This window comes from Dermacentor silvarum, chromosome 7, assembly GCF_013339745.2.
Source record: "Dermacentor silvarum isolate Dsil-2018 chromosome 7, BIME_Dsil_1.4, whole genome shotgun sequence".
NCBI lineage: Eukaryota > Metazoa > Arthropoda > Arachnida > Ixodida > Ixodidae > Dermacentor > Dermacentor silvarum.
In genome coordinates this window covers 180,540,981-180,554,685 of record NC_051160.1, presented here as the reverse complement: position 1 = coordinate 180,554,685, position 13,705 = coordinate 180,540,981, and the positions used below count along the sequence as shown (strand labels likewise).

At 46.8% G+C, this 13,705-nt stretch overlaps 2 protein-coding genes across 2 annotated transcripts; one reads left to right on the top strand and one right to left on the bottom strand.

The window, feature by feature from the left end:
* Positions 1–467: 467 nt before the first annotated feature.
* LOC119459374 (putative nuclease HARBI1) lies at positions 468–4,337 on the top strand. Its single transcript, XM_049671409.1, has 3 exons — positions 468–1,147; positions 2,110–2,321; positions 2,863–4,337. Exons 1-3 carry the CDS (start codon positions 566–568, stop codon positions 3,077–3,079), a joined length of 1,011 nt encoding a protein of 336 aa, XP_049527366.1. The 5' UTR covers positions 468–565; the 3' UTR covers positions 3,080–4,337.
* Positions 4,338–8,324: 3,987 nt separating this feature from the next.
* On the bottom strand, positions 8,325–11,961 carry LOC125947076 (uncharacterized). Its single transcript, XM_049671412.1, has 3 exons — positions 11,109–11,961; positions 10,258–10,446; positions 8,325–9,071 (listed from the first exon to the last, which is right to left on the bottom strand). Exons 1-3 carry the CDS (start codon positions 11,377–11,379, stop codon positions 8,569–8,571), a joined length of 963 nt encoding a protein of 320 aa, XP_049527369.1. The 5' UTR covers positions 11,380–11,961; the 3' UTR covers positions 8,325–8,568.
* Positions 11,962–13,705: the final 1,744 nt, after the last annotated feature.

The following is a 13,705-nucleotide window of genomic DNA, read 5'->3' as shown; positions in this document are numbered from 1 at the left end:
CGCATGCTGCAATCAACAGCCGATGTAATTTCTTTAAATACAAGACGAATTTTTCTCGGTGGTGGAGTAGCAGAGATGTCTGGGAAGCTCGTGCGCAGTACTCAACGAGCGGTGATGTGGTTGACCAGTTGACTACAACCAAGATGGTGGTAGTGCTACTTCCGGAAAACCGGCGCATGCGCAGGTCGCTTGGTGGGATCGGTCTATTGACTGACAGGTTTGGTCACACCTGTGTGTCAAAACCGTCTATCGCCCGTTCTAGGAAGAAGTTATCTTTGTTGCGTAAAGATATGAATTTTCTGCGGGCGGCGCACACGTGATGTGTCACAGACATTGCCATATATGTGGTTGCTTGCTTCGATATGAAATACTGTTGTAACCGCCGTATTCACAAACCAAACTTATACTTATACTTATGACTTAAGTCAGCGAACAGCCCTTAACGCGTTTCAGGAACCAACCTTGTACTTATCGCAGAACTTTTCTCGTACTTATCGCCGTGATAAGTAAGGCTTGGTTAAGGTAGCCTCCGACCTACCTTAACGCTCCCTTGTAAACAAACAAAATGGCGGCGATGGACGACAACTTCGCGGAGTTCGTTAACTATCTGGAGCGTCGTGAGGAAATAATGCGTGGGGCAGCCTATTCATACGCGTCACCGCCACGGCGAGTGCTCAGGGATCGCTTGAATCCCATGGAAGTGTACGACGACTACGAGTTTTTGTGCCGTTATCGATTTACAAAAAGGACCGTGCAGCAGCTGCTCGATAGGCTGCCTCTGCGGGAGAACACCGATGGACGTGGGTTCCCTGTGCCGCCTCTCCTGCAGCTGCTCATCACACTGCGCTTCTATGGAGCCGGCACGTTCCAAATTGTGACCGGCGACCTAGTGAATGTTTCACAGCCGACAGTGTCACGGGTAATCGAACGCGTATCGACTATGATCGCCAGAAGCCTATTTCCTGTGCTTGTGCAATTTCCCGCCGCTTCAAAAATGAGCGGTGTAATGCAAGATTTCTATAGAATAGGCAAGTTTCCCGGTGTGAGTGGGTGCATTGATTGCACCCATGTGCCAATTAAGAGCCCCGGTGGTGACCACGCCGAGGTGTACCGCAACCGGAAAGGATACTTTTCGATAAATGTTCAGGTGAGTGCTCGTTACAAATATTGCAGTGGTGGTTTAATACGCAAACAGAAGCGGTACATAATGCAGCTCGTAGTACGTTTTTGTATATGTAATAGACGTAACAACAAGTAAATCACCCCGCTAATTTACGACGCGGTTTCACAGCGCCAGTATACATCTGTGCTTCAATTGTCGAAGCTTCGAATTTGCTATGAGGGTAACCTTAACCTCCACCTATGTCGCGGTCCTCATCGACAACTACCGCGGCCACCACTTGAACCGGCAAGTTCTTGCTCAGCATCGGAAAACGTAGTTCCCATGAAATCGCAGCGCCTCGTATTTTGATCCAGTATAATCTCGATTATGTGTGTATTTTGGGACATCGCAAGAAAAAAAATTCTGTCTTAGATTAATGCAACGAGAGCAAGGACACCTGAAAATTCGGCAAGCTTATAATCGCTAAAGTCGGCTTTGTCGGGATACTGCGTTGTTATGCGAAGACTGCGTCATGTATTTTGGTGAAAGGTGACACGCGTTCCTTAATTATACACGCTCGCACGTACCGCCAGAGATCACGCGACGGCGGTTTGCGATAAGCGGTTTGCAACATCCGAAATTTAGCACGTTGTAGGCTGATGTACTTGGGCCGGGACTTGCCAAAAATTCGTATCGGTCATGATCTTGTAATCGAGATTCAACTGCATAACCATACCACAGAGCTACACTTTGACAATGACAAAAGTATTGTAGCATCTACTTTTATTTTAGTACTCTGGTTTCTTGACGTTTCAACAAGTGTGTTCGTGCATATTGAACAATTAATATGAGCGTTATGGTAGTGCTTTACTTATGACAAAAAGTCTACAACCAGTCAATCGGTTCACATTGTGCTGCCACGGTAAAATGTTCACCTCTACAGAATTTTCTCTATGTGTAATTGCATTTTGGATATCGCCTTTATTAACGAAGTTGCCATTTTGCAGGGAATCACGGGGCCCGACCTACAATTTTATGATGTAGTGGCTAGCTGGCCAGGGTCTGCCCACGATAGCAGAATTTTCGACAGCAGCCGCGCCAGAGTGCTGTACGAGACGGGTGCCATCCCCGGTATTCTTCTCGGAGACATGGGCTATGCCTGCAGGTCATATCTGATGACTCCTCTCAAGGATCCTGCCCAAGGCACCCCAGAGTACAGGCAAGATAGTTTTTAATTTCTATGAAGCAGTGTAGCAGAATATCGAAATTATTTTGAAGAAGAAAGCGTGTCCTGAGAAACTTAAAAGCTCCTGCAGGCAAAGCAACATATCTGAACATGCAAGGTTAGACAAGAGCCATCACAGAATTGAAACACTTTTTATTTGCTCATTTTCAAGAATGTTTTTGCGATTCATTTCAAAAGCTCTAAACTCAAAACCGAAGGCAAAAGGCGCAGTGCATCAGAAACACACAAGAAGAAGAACACAGACAACACACACATTTGGTGCCAAACGTGTGTTTTCTGTGTTCTTCTTCTTCTTGTGTCCCGTTTCTGATGCACTACGCCTTTTGCCTTCATCATGACATACCAACAAGCCCAACGTGCAACGTTAGTCAAAAGCGAAATCTGTCTAAAAGAATGAAAATAGCACGTCATGTAACATCAAACGCAATTCCTAACCTTGATCTGTGCCACTGTATTCACAGATTGCGAACAACACACATAAAGGCAAAGAGAAATAATGCAGTTACTTTTTCAGGTACAACAAGTCGCAAGCAAAAACAAGAAACAGCGTGGAACGTGTGTTTGGAATTTGGAAGAGGAGGTTCCCGTGCCTACAGATGAAGCTGCAAATTGACACAGACACCTCACTCATAGTAATCACTGCATGTGCGGCGCTTCACAACCTTAGCAGAATTCTACATGACCCATGCCCTCCGAATGTACAGCCCCACACTGCACCCAGTGTTCAATAGCCTACACCAACTTTGCCGAATGGACAGCCGCAGATGGCAATTCAAGACTCCAATGGCTTCAGAACTCGCTCTCGTATTATAGCAAATTATTTTTCATAAATGCATGTAAACTTTGTATTGCACTTTATATTCCAATAAATACATTTTCATCATCATCATATTCCTTTTTATCAAACAAAAATAGATAAGTAGGCAGCTTCAACTGGTGGACGCCAGGTACAGAGGTTAAGCGCTAGAGCGAAACACAGAATGCAGCGCAGTTTTGTTTGTGACCCTAACTAGAATCCAACCAGTACTCTTATATTTCACTTAGCTTGTCAAATGACACAAATATGGACAGGTGTCATATGACGATTTATTAGACGTCTCACGCAATCGAGGCAGTCCACGAACGCTGATGGTGTGTACAGCGACAGACGCAAGAGCACTTCTTCCTCTTCTTCACTACAATGGCCACCAGGAGAGAAGATGAGCCATCCTGGCGACCTATGGCGTAGGTAGGATCAGGGGGTCATAGTATGGCTGAAGTCGGCTGACATGAACCGTGTCACGTCCGCGATGTCTAAGGTCGTGTGATGGTGTCACAGGCTCGACAACGTAGTTAACAGCCGAGGTACGGTCGATGACGCGGTAGGGACCATCATAGCGTGCAAGAAGTTTGGTTGAAAGGCCAGGGCTGTGAGGTGGGATCCACAACCAAACAAGGGAACCAGGCGGAAAATGTGGTGTAGGCACGTTACTGTCATGCCGCAGCTTTTGGCGACCTTGGGCGGCGGTCGTAAGGGTACGGGCGAGCTGCCTACAGTCCTCTGCGTATTTGGCGGCTTCAGACACTGGCGTGCATTCAGAAGCGTCGGGTCGGTATGGGAGCAGGGTGTCCATTGTACACGAGGGCTCGTGGCCATATAACAGAAAGAATGGCGAAAAGGCAGTGGTAGCTTGTGTGGCGGTATTATAGGCATACGTTACGAATGGCAAAAGAGTGTCCCAGTTACTGTGGTCCGAGGCAACGTACATAGTCAACATGTCACCGAGTGTGCGGTTGAACCTCTCTGTCAAGCCGTTCGTTTGCGGGTGGTAGGCGGTAGACTTGCGGTGAACGATGCTGCATGCAGCGAGAAGGGCTTGTATTACTTCGGACAGGAACACACGCCCCCGGTCGCTGAGCAGTTCGCGTGGTGCTGCATGTCGAAGAATGAAGTTCCGCAAGATGAAGAAGGCAACATCACGCGCAGAAGCCGCCGGAAGTGCGGCAGTCTCGGCGTAGCGCGTCAAGTGGTCGACGCCTACAACCACACAAGGGACAAAGGCTTCGGGTTCTATGTGTTTTCTAAAGAGCGAAAGCTTCGAGAGAAGTGGATCTAATGGATTAATAGGTGGTAGTGGTACTACACAGCGCGAGAAGAAATACGGGGACGAATAGCGGCCGCATTTCGATGGGGGCAAAATGCGAAAACACCCGTGTACTTAGATTTTCCAGAATTTATAGATTTATCAATTAGCTATTGGCTATCGATTACCTATCCCAAGCTATTGACCACGTATTTGGGCTAGGCTGAGCCCTACCAAGTCATCCCCAGCATTTCCCGAAATTTATTAATTATTGATCGATTATTGATTAGCTATTCATTGGCTGTCGCAAGGTATTGGCCATGTATTTGGGCTAAGCACTACCAAGTCATGCCCAGCATTTCCCGTAATTTATTGATTATTGATTGATTATCGATTAGGTATTGATTGCCTATCGCAATGATTGGGCACGTTTTTGGGCTAGGCTAAGAACTACCACGTCATCCTCAGCATTTTTCGTAATTGATTATTCATCGATTATCGATTAGCTATTGATTAGCTATCGCAAGGCCACATATTTGGGCTAGGCGAAGCACTACCAAGTCATGCCCAGCATTTTCCGGAATTTATTCATTATTGATCGATTATCGATTAGCTATTGATTGGCTATCGATGACTTGGCGATGATTGGCTATCGGTGTTTCTATGTTAAAAACGCCGCGTAGCTTACCCAAGAACTTCTAGATATCGCAGTTACCGAAGTCTGCAAGTCGTGCGCGAAACCCCTGTAGGTAAGCATCATTAGGGCACGAAAGTTTCAGCGCCGCACTTCAAACCTGTCTCCAACAAGTTTACAAATCCTATTACGTCCGTCGCTAAGCAAACATAACGGTGCAGTCACCGAGATGCACGTGTGCAAAAATAGTAACACAGAACGACCGCATACATCAACATGTACTACATACAAAGCTCGAACAAATATGATACCCAACGCGTTATCAGTGGTCGAGCTAATATCCATCGGTTACCCGAGGAACTGTAGGGAAGTGGCCCGTATAGGTCTATGCCGACACGATCAAATGGCCGGGCCGGGCAGGGGAGCGGCTGTAACTCGCCAGGAGGCGCTGTTGAATTTTACGCCTTTGGCACGCCGTGCAAGCGCGTACGTACTGGCGCACGAAGTGATACATGCCGTGCCAGTAGAAACGTTGCCTCAGCCGAGTGTACGTTTTCAGAACGCCGGCGTGACCATTATGAGGAGCGGCATGGAAATAAGCGCATATGTCAGTACGCATGTGTCGTGGTATCACAAGCAGCCATTTGCGACCATCAGGCAAATCATTTCTGCGGTAAAGGACGTTGTCGTGGACAGCAAAGTGAGCGGCTTGGCGACAAAGTGTTCGAGAAGAGGGTGTGACGGATGGATCGTAGAGGAAATTCAGCATAGTTGAAAGCAGGGGATCCTTACGCTGCTCGGCCGGCATATCAGCGACGTTGATCGTCGACATGGATGCGAAGGGCGTTGACACTGAAGCCACATCGGAAGGTAGCGGTGATCGGGAAAGCGCATCGGCGTCGGAGTGCTTTCTGCCCGATCGGTAGACAACGCGGATGTTATATTCTTGTAAGCGAAGTGCCCAGCGGCCGAGGCGACCTGACGGATCTTTCAATGAGGACAGCCAGCAAAGGGCGTGGTGGTCGGTAACAATGTCAAAAGGGCGACCATATAGGTATGGACGAAATTTGACGAGAGCCCAAATAATGGCCAAGCACTCTTTCTCTCTGACAGAGTAGTTGGCTTCTGCCTTCTTTAAAGTGCGACTCGCAGATGCGACGACGTACTCGTCGTAGCCGTCTTTCCGTTGCGCTAGGACTGCACCAAGTCCGATGCCACTGGCGTCCGTGTGTAGCTCTGTGGGCGCTGTCGGATCGTAGTGTCGAAGAATCGGCGGCGAAGTAAGTAGACGACGTAGTTGCTTGAAGGGTTAGTAGGTGGCATGCGACGATGGCAGAAGCGCGCGACATGGCCGGCGAAACCGCAAGCGAAACATATGGGTCGGTTGTCGCGTGTGCGCCAAGGGTTCTGAACTTGGCTTCGAGGCGGAATAGGAGGCGACACGGGAGTTGGCACTGCTTGAGGTCGCACTGTCGCAGGAAATGTGAATGTCGGCGGCGCAGGTCGCGCTGCGACTGCGGCAAAGCTCAGAGGTGCCGCCACGGGAGGACATGGTTGAGCCAAAGGTAGCGAGTCGGCAACTTCCTCGCGAATGGCTCTCCTAATGGGAGCGGCCAGAGATGTGTCAGGCTGTAGGGGTCGATCGCTGAGAGGCAGCATAGACAGTTGGCGTGCCACCTCCTGAAGCACAACCTCAACTGCGACAACCTTCGTAAATGCAGTATTTTGTAGCAGAATGATTATAAACTAATATGCACAGTTGGCAGTTGTGCACTGCTTATCATCAGCAATGTAAGGTTTGCTTGTTGTCGTACCCTTTTGTAACTATCTGCACTGATAGCATACAACTCTGCACTAATTGCACACAACTGTCACCAAATTCAAGACCATTTATGACGATTAAATATGCTACTTCCCCAAGAAGAGATGTCATGCACTTCTGAATGTTACGAATGCAGGAGCTACCTAACGTTTGCTTGTTTTTTACAGGCACAATGTCATTAAAATTTCACAACAGCACGTTTCAGTGCTAGTTGTCTTTTTCAATCTATTCAACACTGTTGCACGTGATTACCGTGTACAAAGCCTTTGAAATTGGTGGTAGCAAACATCATGCCTGTGTTTCCCAGAATAATTGTATCAAAGGCCACGGCGGCCGCATTTCGATGGGGGCGAAATACGAAAACACCCGTGTACTTAGATTTAGGTGCACGTTAAAGAACCCCAGGTGGTCCAAATTTCTGAAGCATGAAGTTTACTCGTGATGACCATGAACTTCACACGAAGCTGTTTCTGAATGGCAGCAAAACGACACTGACATCTATAATTGCCATTTTCCAACCAAATCATGCGCTGACGCTGCAAATACAGTGCGAGGATAATGAGAGAGCACGACTACTACGTAAATAAACTGGCAGTAGTTCAGTGGCTATGGTGTTGGGCTGGTGAGCTTGACGTCACAGGTTCTATCCAAGCCGCAGTAGCTAATTCATTGTGATGGTGGTGGAATGCAAAATTGCCCGTCTACTTAGATATGGGGGCATGATAATGAACCTCAGTAGGTAAAAATTTTCGGAGTCCCCCTCTACGGCTGCCTCATAATCAGATGGTGGTTTTGGCACCATAAAATCCTATATGTTTAAAATTTTCATTAACCCTTTGCGGTCCGCTGTCAGGCAGCTCCCGACAAGGGTGTTCGGGGGTTAAATTGCGCGTTTTTTTTTACTGCGACCGGTGCGCATTCTTTGTATACATGATGCGCCATCTCTTGAGGGATAAATAAAGTTTGTTTGTTGAAGTTTACTTCTTTTTGCACTAGGGTGCAGCACAACGTACAGCACGGCTTCTGGATACCAGAGTTCTCACTTGCGCGCGCAACAGCACGTTCGCGCGGTTCGCTGAGAGCATGACCACATTTTCACCGCGTGCGTTTTACGGTGGTGCATTTACTGAAAGCTTCTACGGGTTTCCATTGTCAATAGCTTTATGTTGAGGCGCACACAGCTGTAGAATCATGGTGAGAAAGAACAGCGACACCTGCAGTACCGCCGCAACCTCACCCTACAGCTGGTGGGTGACGTGAGGGCTAGAGCCAAAAAGCGAGGCCCGTCTGCGCGGAAGGAGTACGAGGAAATGCTAGATGGGAGGAGCCATTTCATCTACAAGTGCCCAGGCCGAAGCAGCAAGGACTGTGCCGCTTGTAGCGATCGAAAAACAAACGGAGGCAGGAGGGAAACGGTGTTTTTCTGCAAAACCAGCAGTAACAACCCTGCCCTGCACCCAGGAGAATGCTTCGAGCGGTATCACACGCTGCTCAAATATCGGTAGAGGAGTTGCCTGCAGAATGCAAGAGAAAAATAAATATCCTGAGAGTTTTTCTTCCACAGTTGGTGGTTTTGTTAGCGGCGCCAGAAACTGGCAAAATAGTTTCGGACCGGAACAGCCGGATAGTGGGTAAAAGTTTCGGACCGCAAAGGGTTAAGACCTTTTTTTTTTCCAATATATGAAATATTTTTGTTCTGCCTTATTCGTTTTGTTTTTGCAGAAGCTTTATCTTAAGCTCAATAAGGGCCTTTTTAGCTTTTAAGTTTTCCATCACTTGCGAATGTTCTGCCTCTCTTTTCTGCAATCTGTCATTATGCTCATCATGAGCGAGCTGCATGCGAAGTTCATGGTCCTTACGAGTTACCTTCATGCGAAGAAAGTGCTCTTTGCTCTTTTGCTGCGCATCTTTTGAGATGGCAGCAAGCCGAGCAACGAGCTCGCTCTTCACGGCGTCATCCCTCGAACTGGACGGCCCGCTAGCATCTAATCGCCTTTTACGGCGGGCTGGTGGCACCGTTGCCACAGCAGCTGGCAGAACTTCACTTGGCGCAGCTGCAGCTGGGGGTGATGCTGGCCGAGTTGCTTGATGGCTAACTGGCCGAGCAGCTTCACCACTTTGTGGCGCTGGATCGTCCATGGCCACTTCATCTTGGGTGTGTGGCAACTCCCATTGCCACAAGTCGTCACACTGCATGTCGGCATCTGCAAAGTTGTTAGAATCATAGTTGATATCAGTGTCGTTTACACAATGCTTGTACTTTTTACTAGCCACTTCAACCAATGCACTGTGAGCTATACGCAGTTTTGCCTTGCTGCAGGATGCAGCGATGTTTTTGCATAAAATACTTCACTCTGCTTGCTATTAGGATGTGCTAAAGAGCATGACACAATGTAAGCCCATGAGCAGACAAGAATACAGCATGTGCCTGCTGGTGCTTCCAGCTGAAGCAGGTTGAATGAAACGGTGAGTGATAACTATGCGGTTGCATTTAAACTTTTGCATACAAGTCGCTCACTCGCTCACTCATGCTGTTCAATGAGCCATAAAAAATATTTAACTAGACAAACGGTGTCTGTGCTGACACTTGTTTGCATCACAAGCAGGCTTCCTGTGTATATTGCTTGCTGAGGGCACATAATACAGAGGCAATTATGGGCACTATTGCATGAGAAAAATAAAGCAATTCAAGAACATGAGAGAGGTCTGCCTGATATCAAGTCTACTTGCTATTCCACATGCGTGTGGCAACAAGTGGAATATAAACATGACCACATTTCACAGCATATGCACCCACGAACATACACAACTAATCAATTATCTAAGATAGTACAGGACACAAAAGAGATGATGCTGCATGGTCAATTTGCATTTTCCTCCACAAGGCATGGCCCCTCTCGTATGTTCAGTGCAGATAAGATAAGGACGTTTCTTCTGGACGCAGTGCAAGAGCATATTTACCTATATGCCCCGTACATTGGGCACACACAAGTTTGGTGGCCCTAACCACTCCACTGTAAAAAAAAAGCACTTTCTGTTTGCAACAGTGACATGAAATCAGTGAAGTAATGCACAAACACACCTATCAAAACCATTTTTGGAAGCCTTCAAGACAGATCCAATGAATGCACAATTCCTTGTAGTGTACCAAAATAAAACCCATTCTGCACTGCCACAACCTCATCAGCATGATGCGCCAAAGTAATGTCAGCATTCTGACATTAAAAAGTAGCTTCAGTTTCTTGCAATACTGCTGCGTACAATGTGGAATACAAAACAAGTTGTTCATTAGCCACCTGCAACAACTCATTTGGTGCCTTTCTGTATTACCAAATCTGGTTTCCAAAATAATTAGCCTAGATCGACTATTTCAGATTAACTTATACCCACCATCTGCATCAGTGCTTTGTCCCGGCTGCGACGAAGCCAGCAGTGCTGCTACAGCTGGTGTGGCCTCCACTCCAGGCCCCGTCCGGTCGCTGTCGAAGGGGTTTGCCAGACGTGTGGCCATATGTGATGCCACCGCACCAACCCTCCGCAACTCATCACTCATTTGGCTTTCCGCCGGAGTGCCACCACCTTCGAGAGGCAAATATCAGCGTTAACAAATTTTCACAATGACTAAAAATTTCAATCATGTCTCTTCCATTCAACTGCTTCGAAAATATTGCCAGAGACATATGCACACATCATGTAGTTGCCTTAAATCATTTTGGGGTCCTGCTAGCCCAGCACAAACGAAATATAGACACAGGGCACTGTGCACATGCTAATGAACTGCTGCAGGCAAGTTTTGCTTGCGCCTGGTTTTTCGTTACGGCAAACGACAAGCCTACACGCAAAGCTACATGACGGCGGTCGGCCAATGACTCCATTTGCATGCTTTGCAAACCAATAACGAAGAGTTCCTGTAACAGCAATACGTCCTTTGACAGCCTTCAAGAAACCTAAACACGAGCAAGTTTGCCAGTCGTGCAAGTGTGTCGCAGAAAACAGACGAGCGCACGCACTCCCAATGCCTTTGTTTGCCTTCATGTTACAATCAACCAAGTTCAGTGCATCGTTATTTCTGGTGTGGAATTTACTACGTCCTCGCCACTGTTCTGTATGCACGCGCACAAGCTGTTGTCGGCGCTCGAAATCAGCTGCAGCGATCGACTCCCGTGTTTTCCCGTGCATTTCGTGAACTCGAGAAACAAGTTGGAGCAATTTCGGCACATGAGGAATAATATAAAGCTCACCTGTTTTGAAGAGTTCACGCGTGTCTTCAGCTTTCGCACGGCGCCACTTTTCTTTCAAATTGTCCCAGCATTTTTTGAGCTGCTTCGACGTTCGTGGCCGCACGTTGTGGTTGCTGTTGAACTCATCGGCCAACTTCTCCCACGTCTTCTTCTTTGCATGGATAGACACCGCGTCGGTTTTTTTACATTCAAGCACATCGCGGTGTCTATCCATCAGATCCATGAGGATGGTGCGCTCCTCGTCCGTAAAATTAATTTTACGTCGCTCCATCCCGCACGAGTTTTATAAATTAAAAAAGAACACTACAACTATTTAGAGAATTAAACTGATAAAAAATAAGAAGTATAACGCACAACTACTTATAAATATAAGAAAAAGAAATCGTACAAAAAACAAAGACAAAACAACAGCGGAAGGAGCAAAAAAAAACGTGAGGTCGAGAAGCCGGTGTACAGAGGAAAGAAAAAAACGTGCGCTGCGTCGACTGGGTTAGATCAACGTGGCCAGACGTAAATGGCGGACTCACCAAAAACAGCGAGCATTTTACCACGTTTTGTCAGGCAGTTGTACACTATTTATGTACAGGTGCTTGTGGGCGCGGCATAATTGCTTTCTTGTAATAAAGGCAGTTTATATCTTCTCAAACTAAATATTTCGTCACATAAAATTATCCAGCCTCGCTCCCAGGTCAAACACTTTACGAGGTAAGGGTGCCTTTCATAAGGCGCACTTATGTCGCGTTAAGGTTCGTTTTCGAAACGCACCTTGTTCTTTCCTTATACTTAACCTTTTCTCGTCCTTTCGTAAGTAAGCCTTATCGCGATAAGTTAAGTTTGGTTTGTGAATACGGCGGTAAGTCTGCGCTCGTGTGTTCTCGTGTTGTGCGCTCGTGTGTTCTCGTGTTGTGCGCCTCTTCTCTGTTCTCGTGTTGTGCGCATAAAGTTCTTTCATGTCTTACCAATATGCCCAACCTTAGTGTTATGAGTATTATTTCTGCCTTGGAGTGCGCAGAAGTATAGCATAGGCCACTGCTTTTCGGCAATGTACCTCCAGCATATATGTCGATTCAGGAACATTGGCGCAAGGTCAAGAAACTGCATTTTGCCATTGTCAGGCAGATCCTATGTAAATGTAAGGCCTTGTGTGTGCAGCCTAAAGGGTACAAAACCTCATTGAGCGTGTCTTGGCAAATCAAAGGTTGATGTTCGACAAAAAAAAAAAAAAAACTACAAAGCTTCTTCTGGGAAAGACAAGTTTCTTGTCGCTTTCGGATTGGTAACGTTGCTCCTGAGCCTACGGCGGTTGTCATGCACTTGGATTAAAAAAAACGATAGTTTATTTAGTTCTTTATTGGCAATAAATACTTAATTTTCTTAATGAAATACCTTCGGGGCACGTAGGACGTTATAAGTAGGAGAGGGACATAAAATATAAAATGCAATGCAAATACAAGTGTTCTTCAAGCGCATCTTTGAAATCAGCAAAATAAAGAGTAGACGACGGCAAGTGGTTTCAGTCAGGATAAGTTTGAGCAATGAAAGTCTCGCGCAGTGTTTCTTCTCATCGTGCTTTTTGCACTACTGCTTTCGTTATGAACCGACTCGCCGAAGAAAACATTTTGTTGAGCTAATCTTTGAAAAGTTCGTTCTGTACACTGCAATCGTGAGGACAGATATGCATGCCATTTTTTATTTAACGTGACTAACAAGCTTAAAGACGAAGTTATTATTTGGAATTAGAACTATCGGCTGAAAGAATGGGATATGCCCGATGGTGTGAAAACTCATGAGGGTTACGGGGTCCCTGAGTAGAAACATAACTGCGAGCATAGTCGCCAACGAGTAAGCTGAGAAGTTATTCTACGGGAGACGCGAACATTCACCGGAGGCGCACTTTAAAATTGCATAATTTTTACAAAAATGTGGCAGATATGCACGCTGGAGTGAACAGTTGTGTAAAGATAAAGACAAAATTCACAGGTATGACGAAAGCTCATCAGGTCGTGAACTAACAAGACAATTCTTCCGTCTACACGTAATATTCCCTTAAGTTGTTTAAGTTTACCAGCAGTTTACCACCTCGCCAAATTGTTTATGAATCACTTTATAAGGTACCTTTGAAAAGACTGCAGATCTGCAGCGAAAACTAATTCCTCATGTTTAAAATTTATTATTCGCTTATCTAGTTTGCATGCGCACATGGTGAAAATGAAGGTGAATAAACGCTGCCATCGAAACCAGTCGACGGCCAGTCCCGTTCTCAAAACGTCCCGTGTTCTTAACCGCTGTTGTTAATAGTCTTTGTCTAACGTGTGGGCATCGAGTGCATACACAGCGACACAGAACGCAAAGCTGCTCTCGCAGTTGACGCTGCTGTGAATGCAGTATTTAGACCCGGATGTGGTCGCTCACCCTGCCAAGGCATCACGTCGTGCATGCGCAAGCGCCACCGTGCCCAGGGCTGCCGCCAAGAGGGCGCACTGCGGCAGACAGGCACGCAGCCACCGGGATGCTCCCTGGCCGCACAGGCAGCGATGCACCGATCCTGCACAGTCACGTTTCCCTCCGGTATGCTGCCAAAAGAAAGCACTTCGAGG

Excerpts from the sequence above, each read along its gene's own strand:
- LOC125947076 (XM_049671412.1), bottom strand. The coding sequence starts at position 11,379 with ATGGAGCGACGTAAAATTAATTTTACGGACGAGGAGCGCACCATCCTC. Across the intron at positions 10,447-11,108 it reads GCGTGAACTCTTCAAAACAG|GTGGTGGCACTCCGGCGGAA; the intron begins GTGAGCTTTATA and ends TGCCTCTCGAAG. Across the intron at positions 9,072-10,257 it reads ACAAAGCACTGATGCAGATG|ATGCCGACATGCAGTGTGAC; the intron begins GTGGGTATAAGT and ends ACAACTTTGCAG.
- LOC119459374 (XM_049671409.1), top strand. The coding sequence starts at position 566 with ATGGCGGCGATGGACGACAACTTCGCGGAGTTCGTTAACTATCTGGAG. Across the intron at positions 1,148-2,109 it reads ACTTTTCGATAAATGTTCAG|GGAATCACGGGGCCCGACCT; the intron begins GTGAGTGCTCGT and ends GCCATTTTGCAG. Across the intron at positions 2,322-2,862 it reads CAAGGCACCCCAGAGTACAG|GTACAACAAGTCGCAAGCAA; the intron begins GCAAGATAGTTT and ends TTACTTTTTCAG.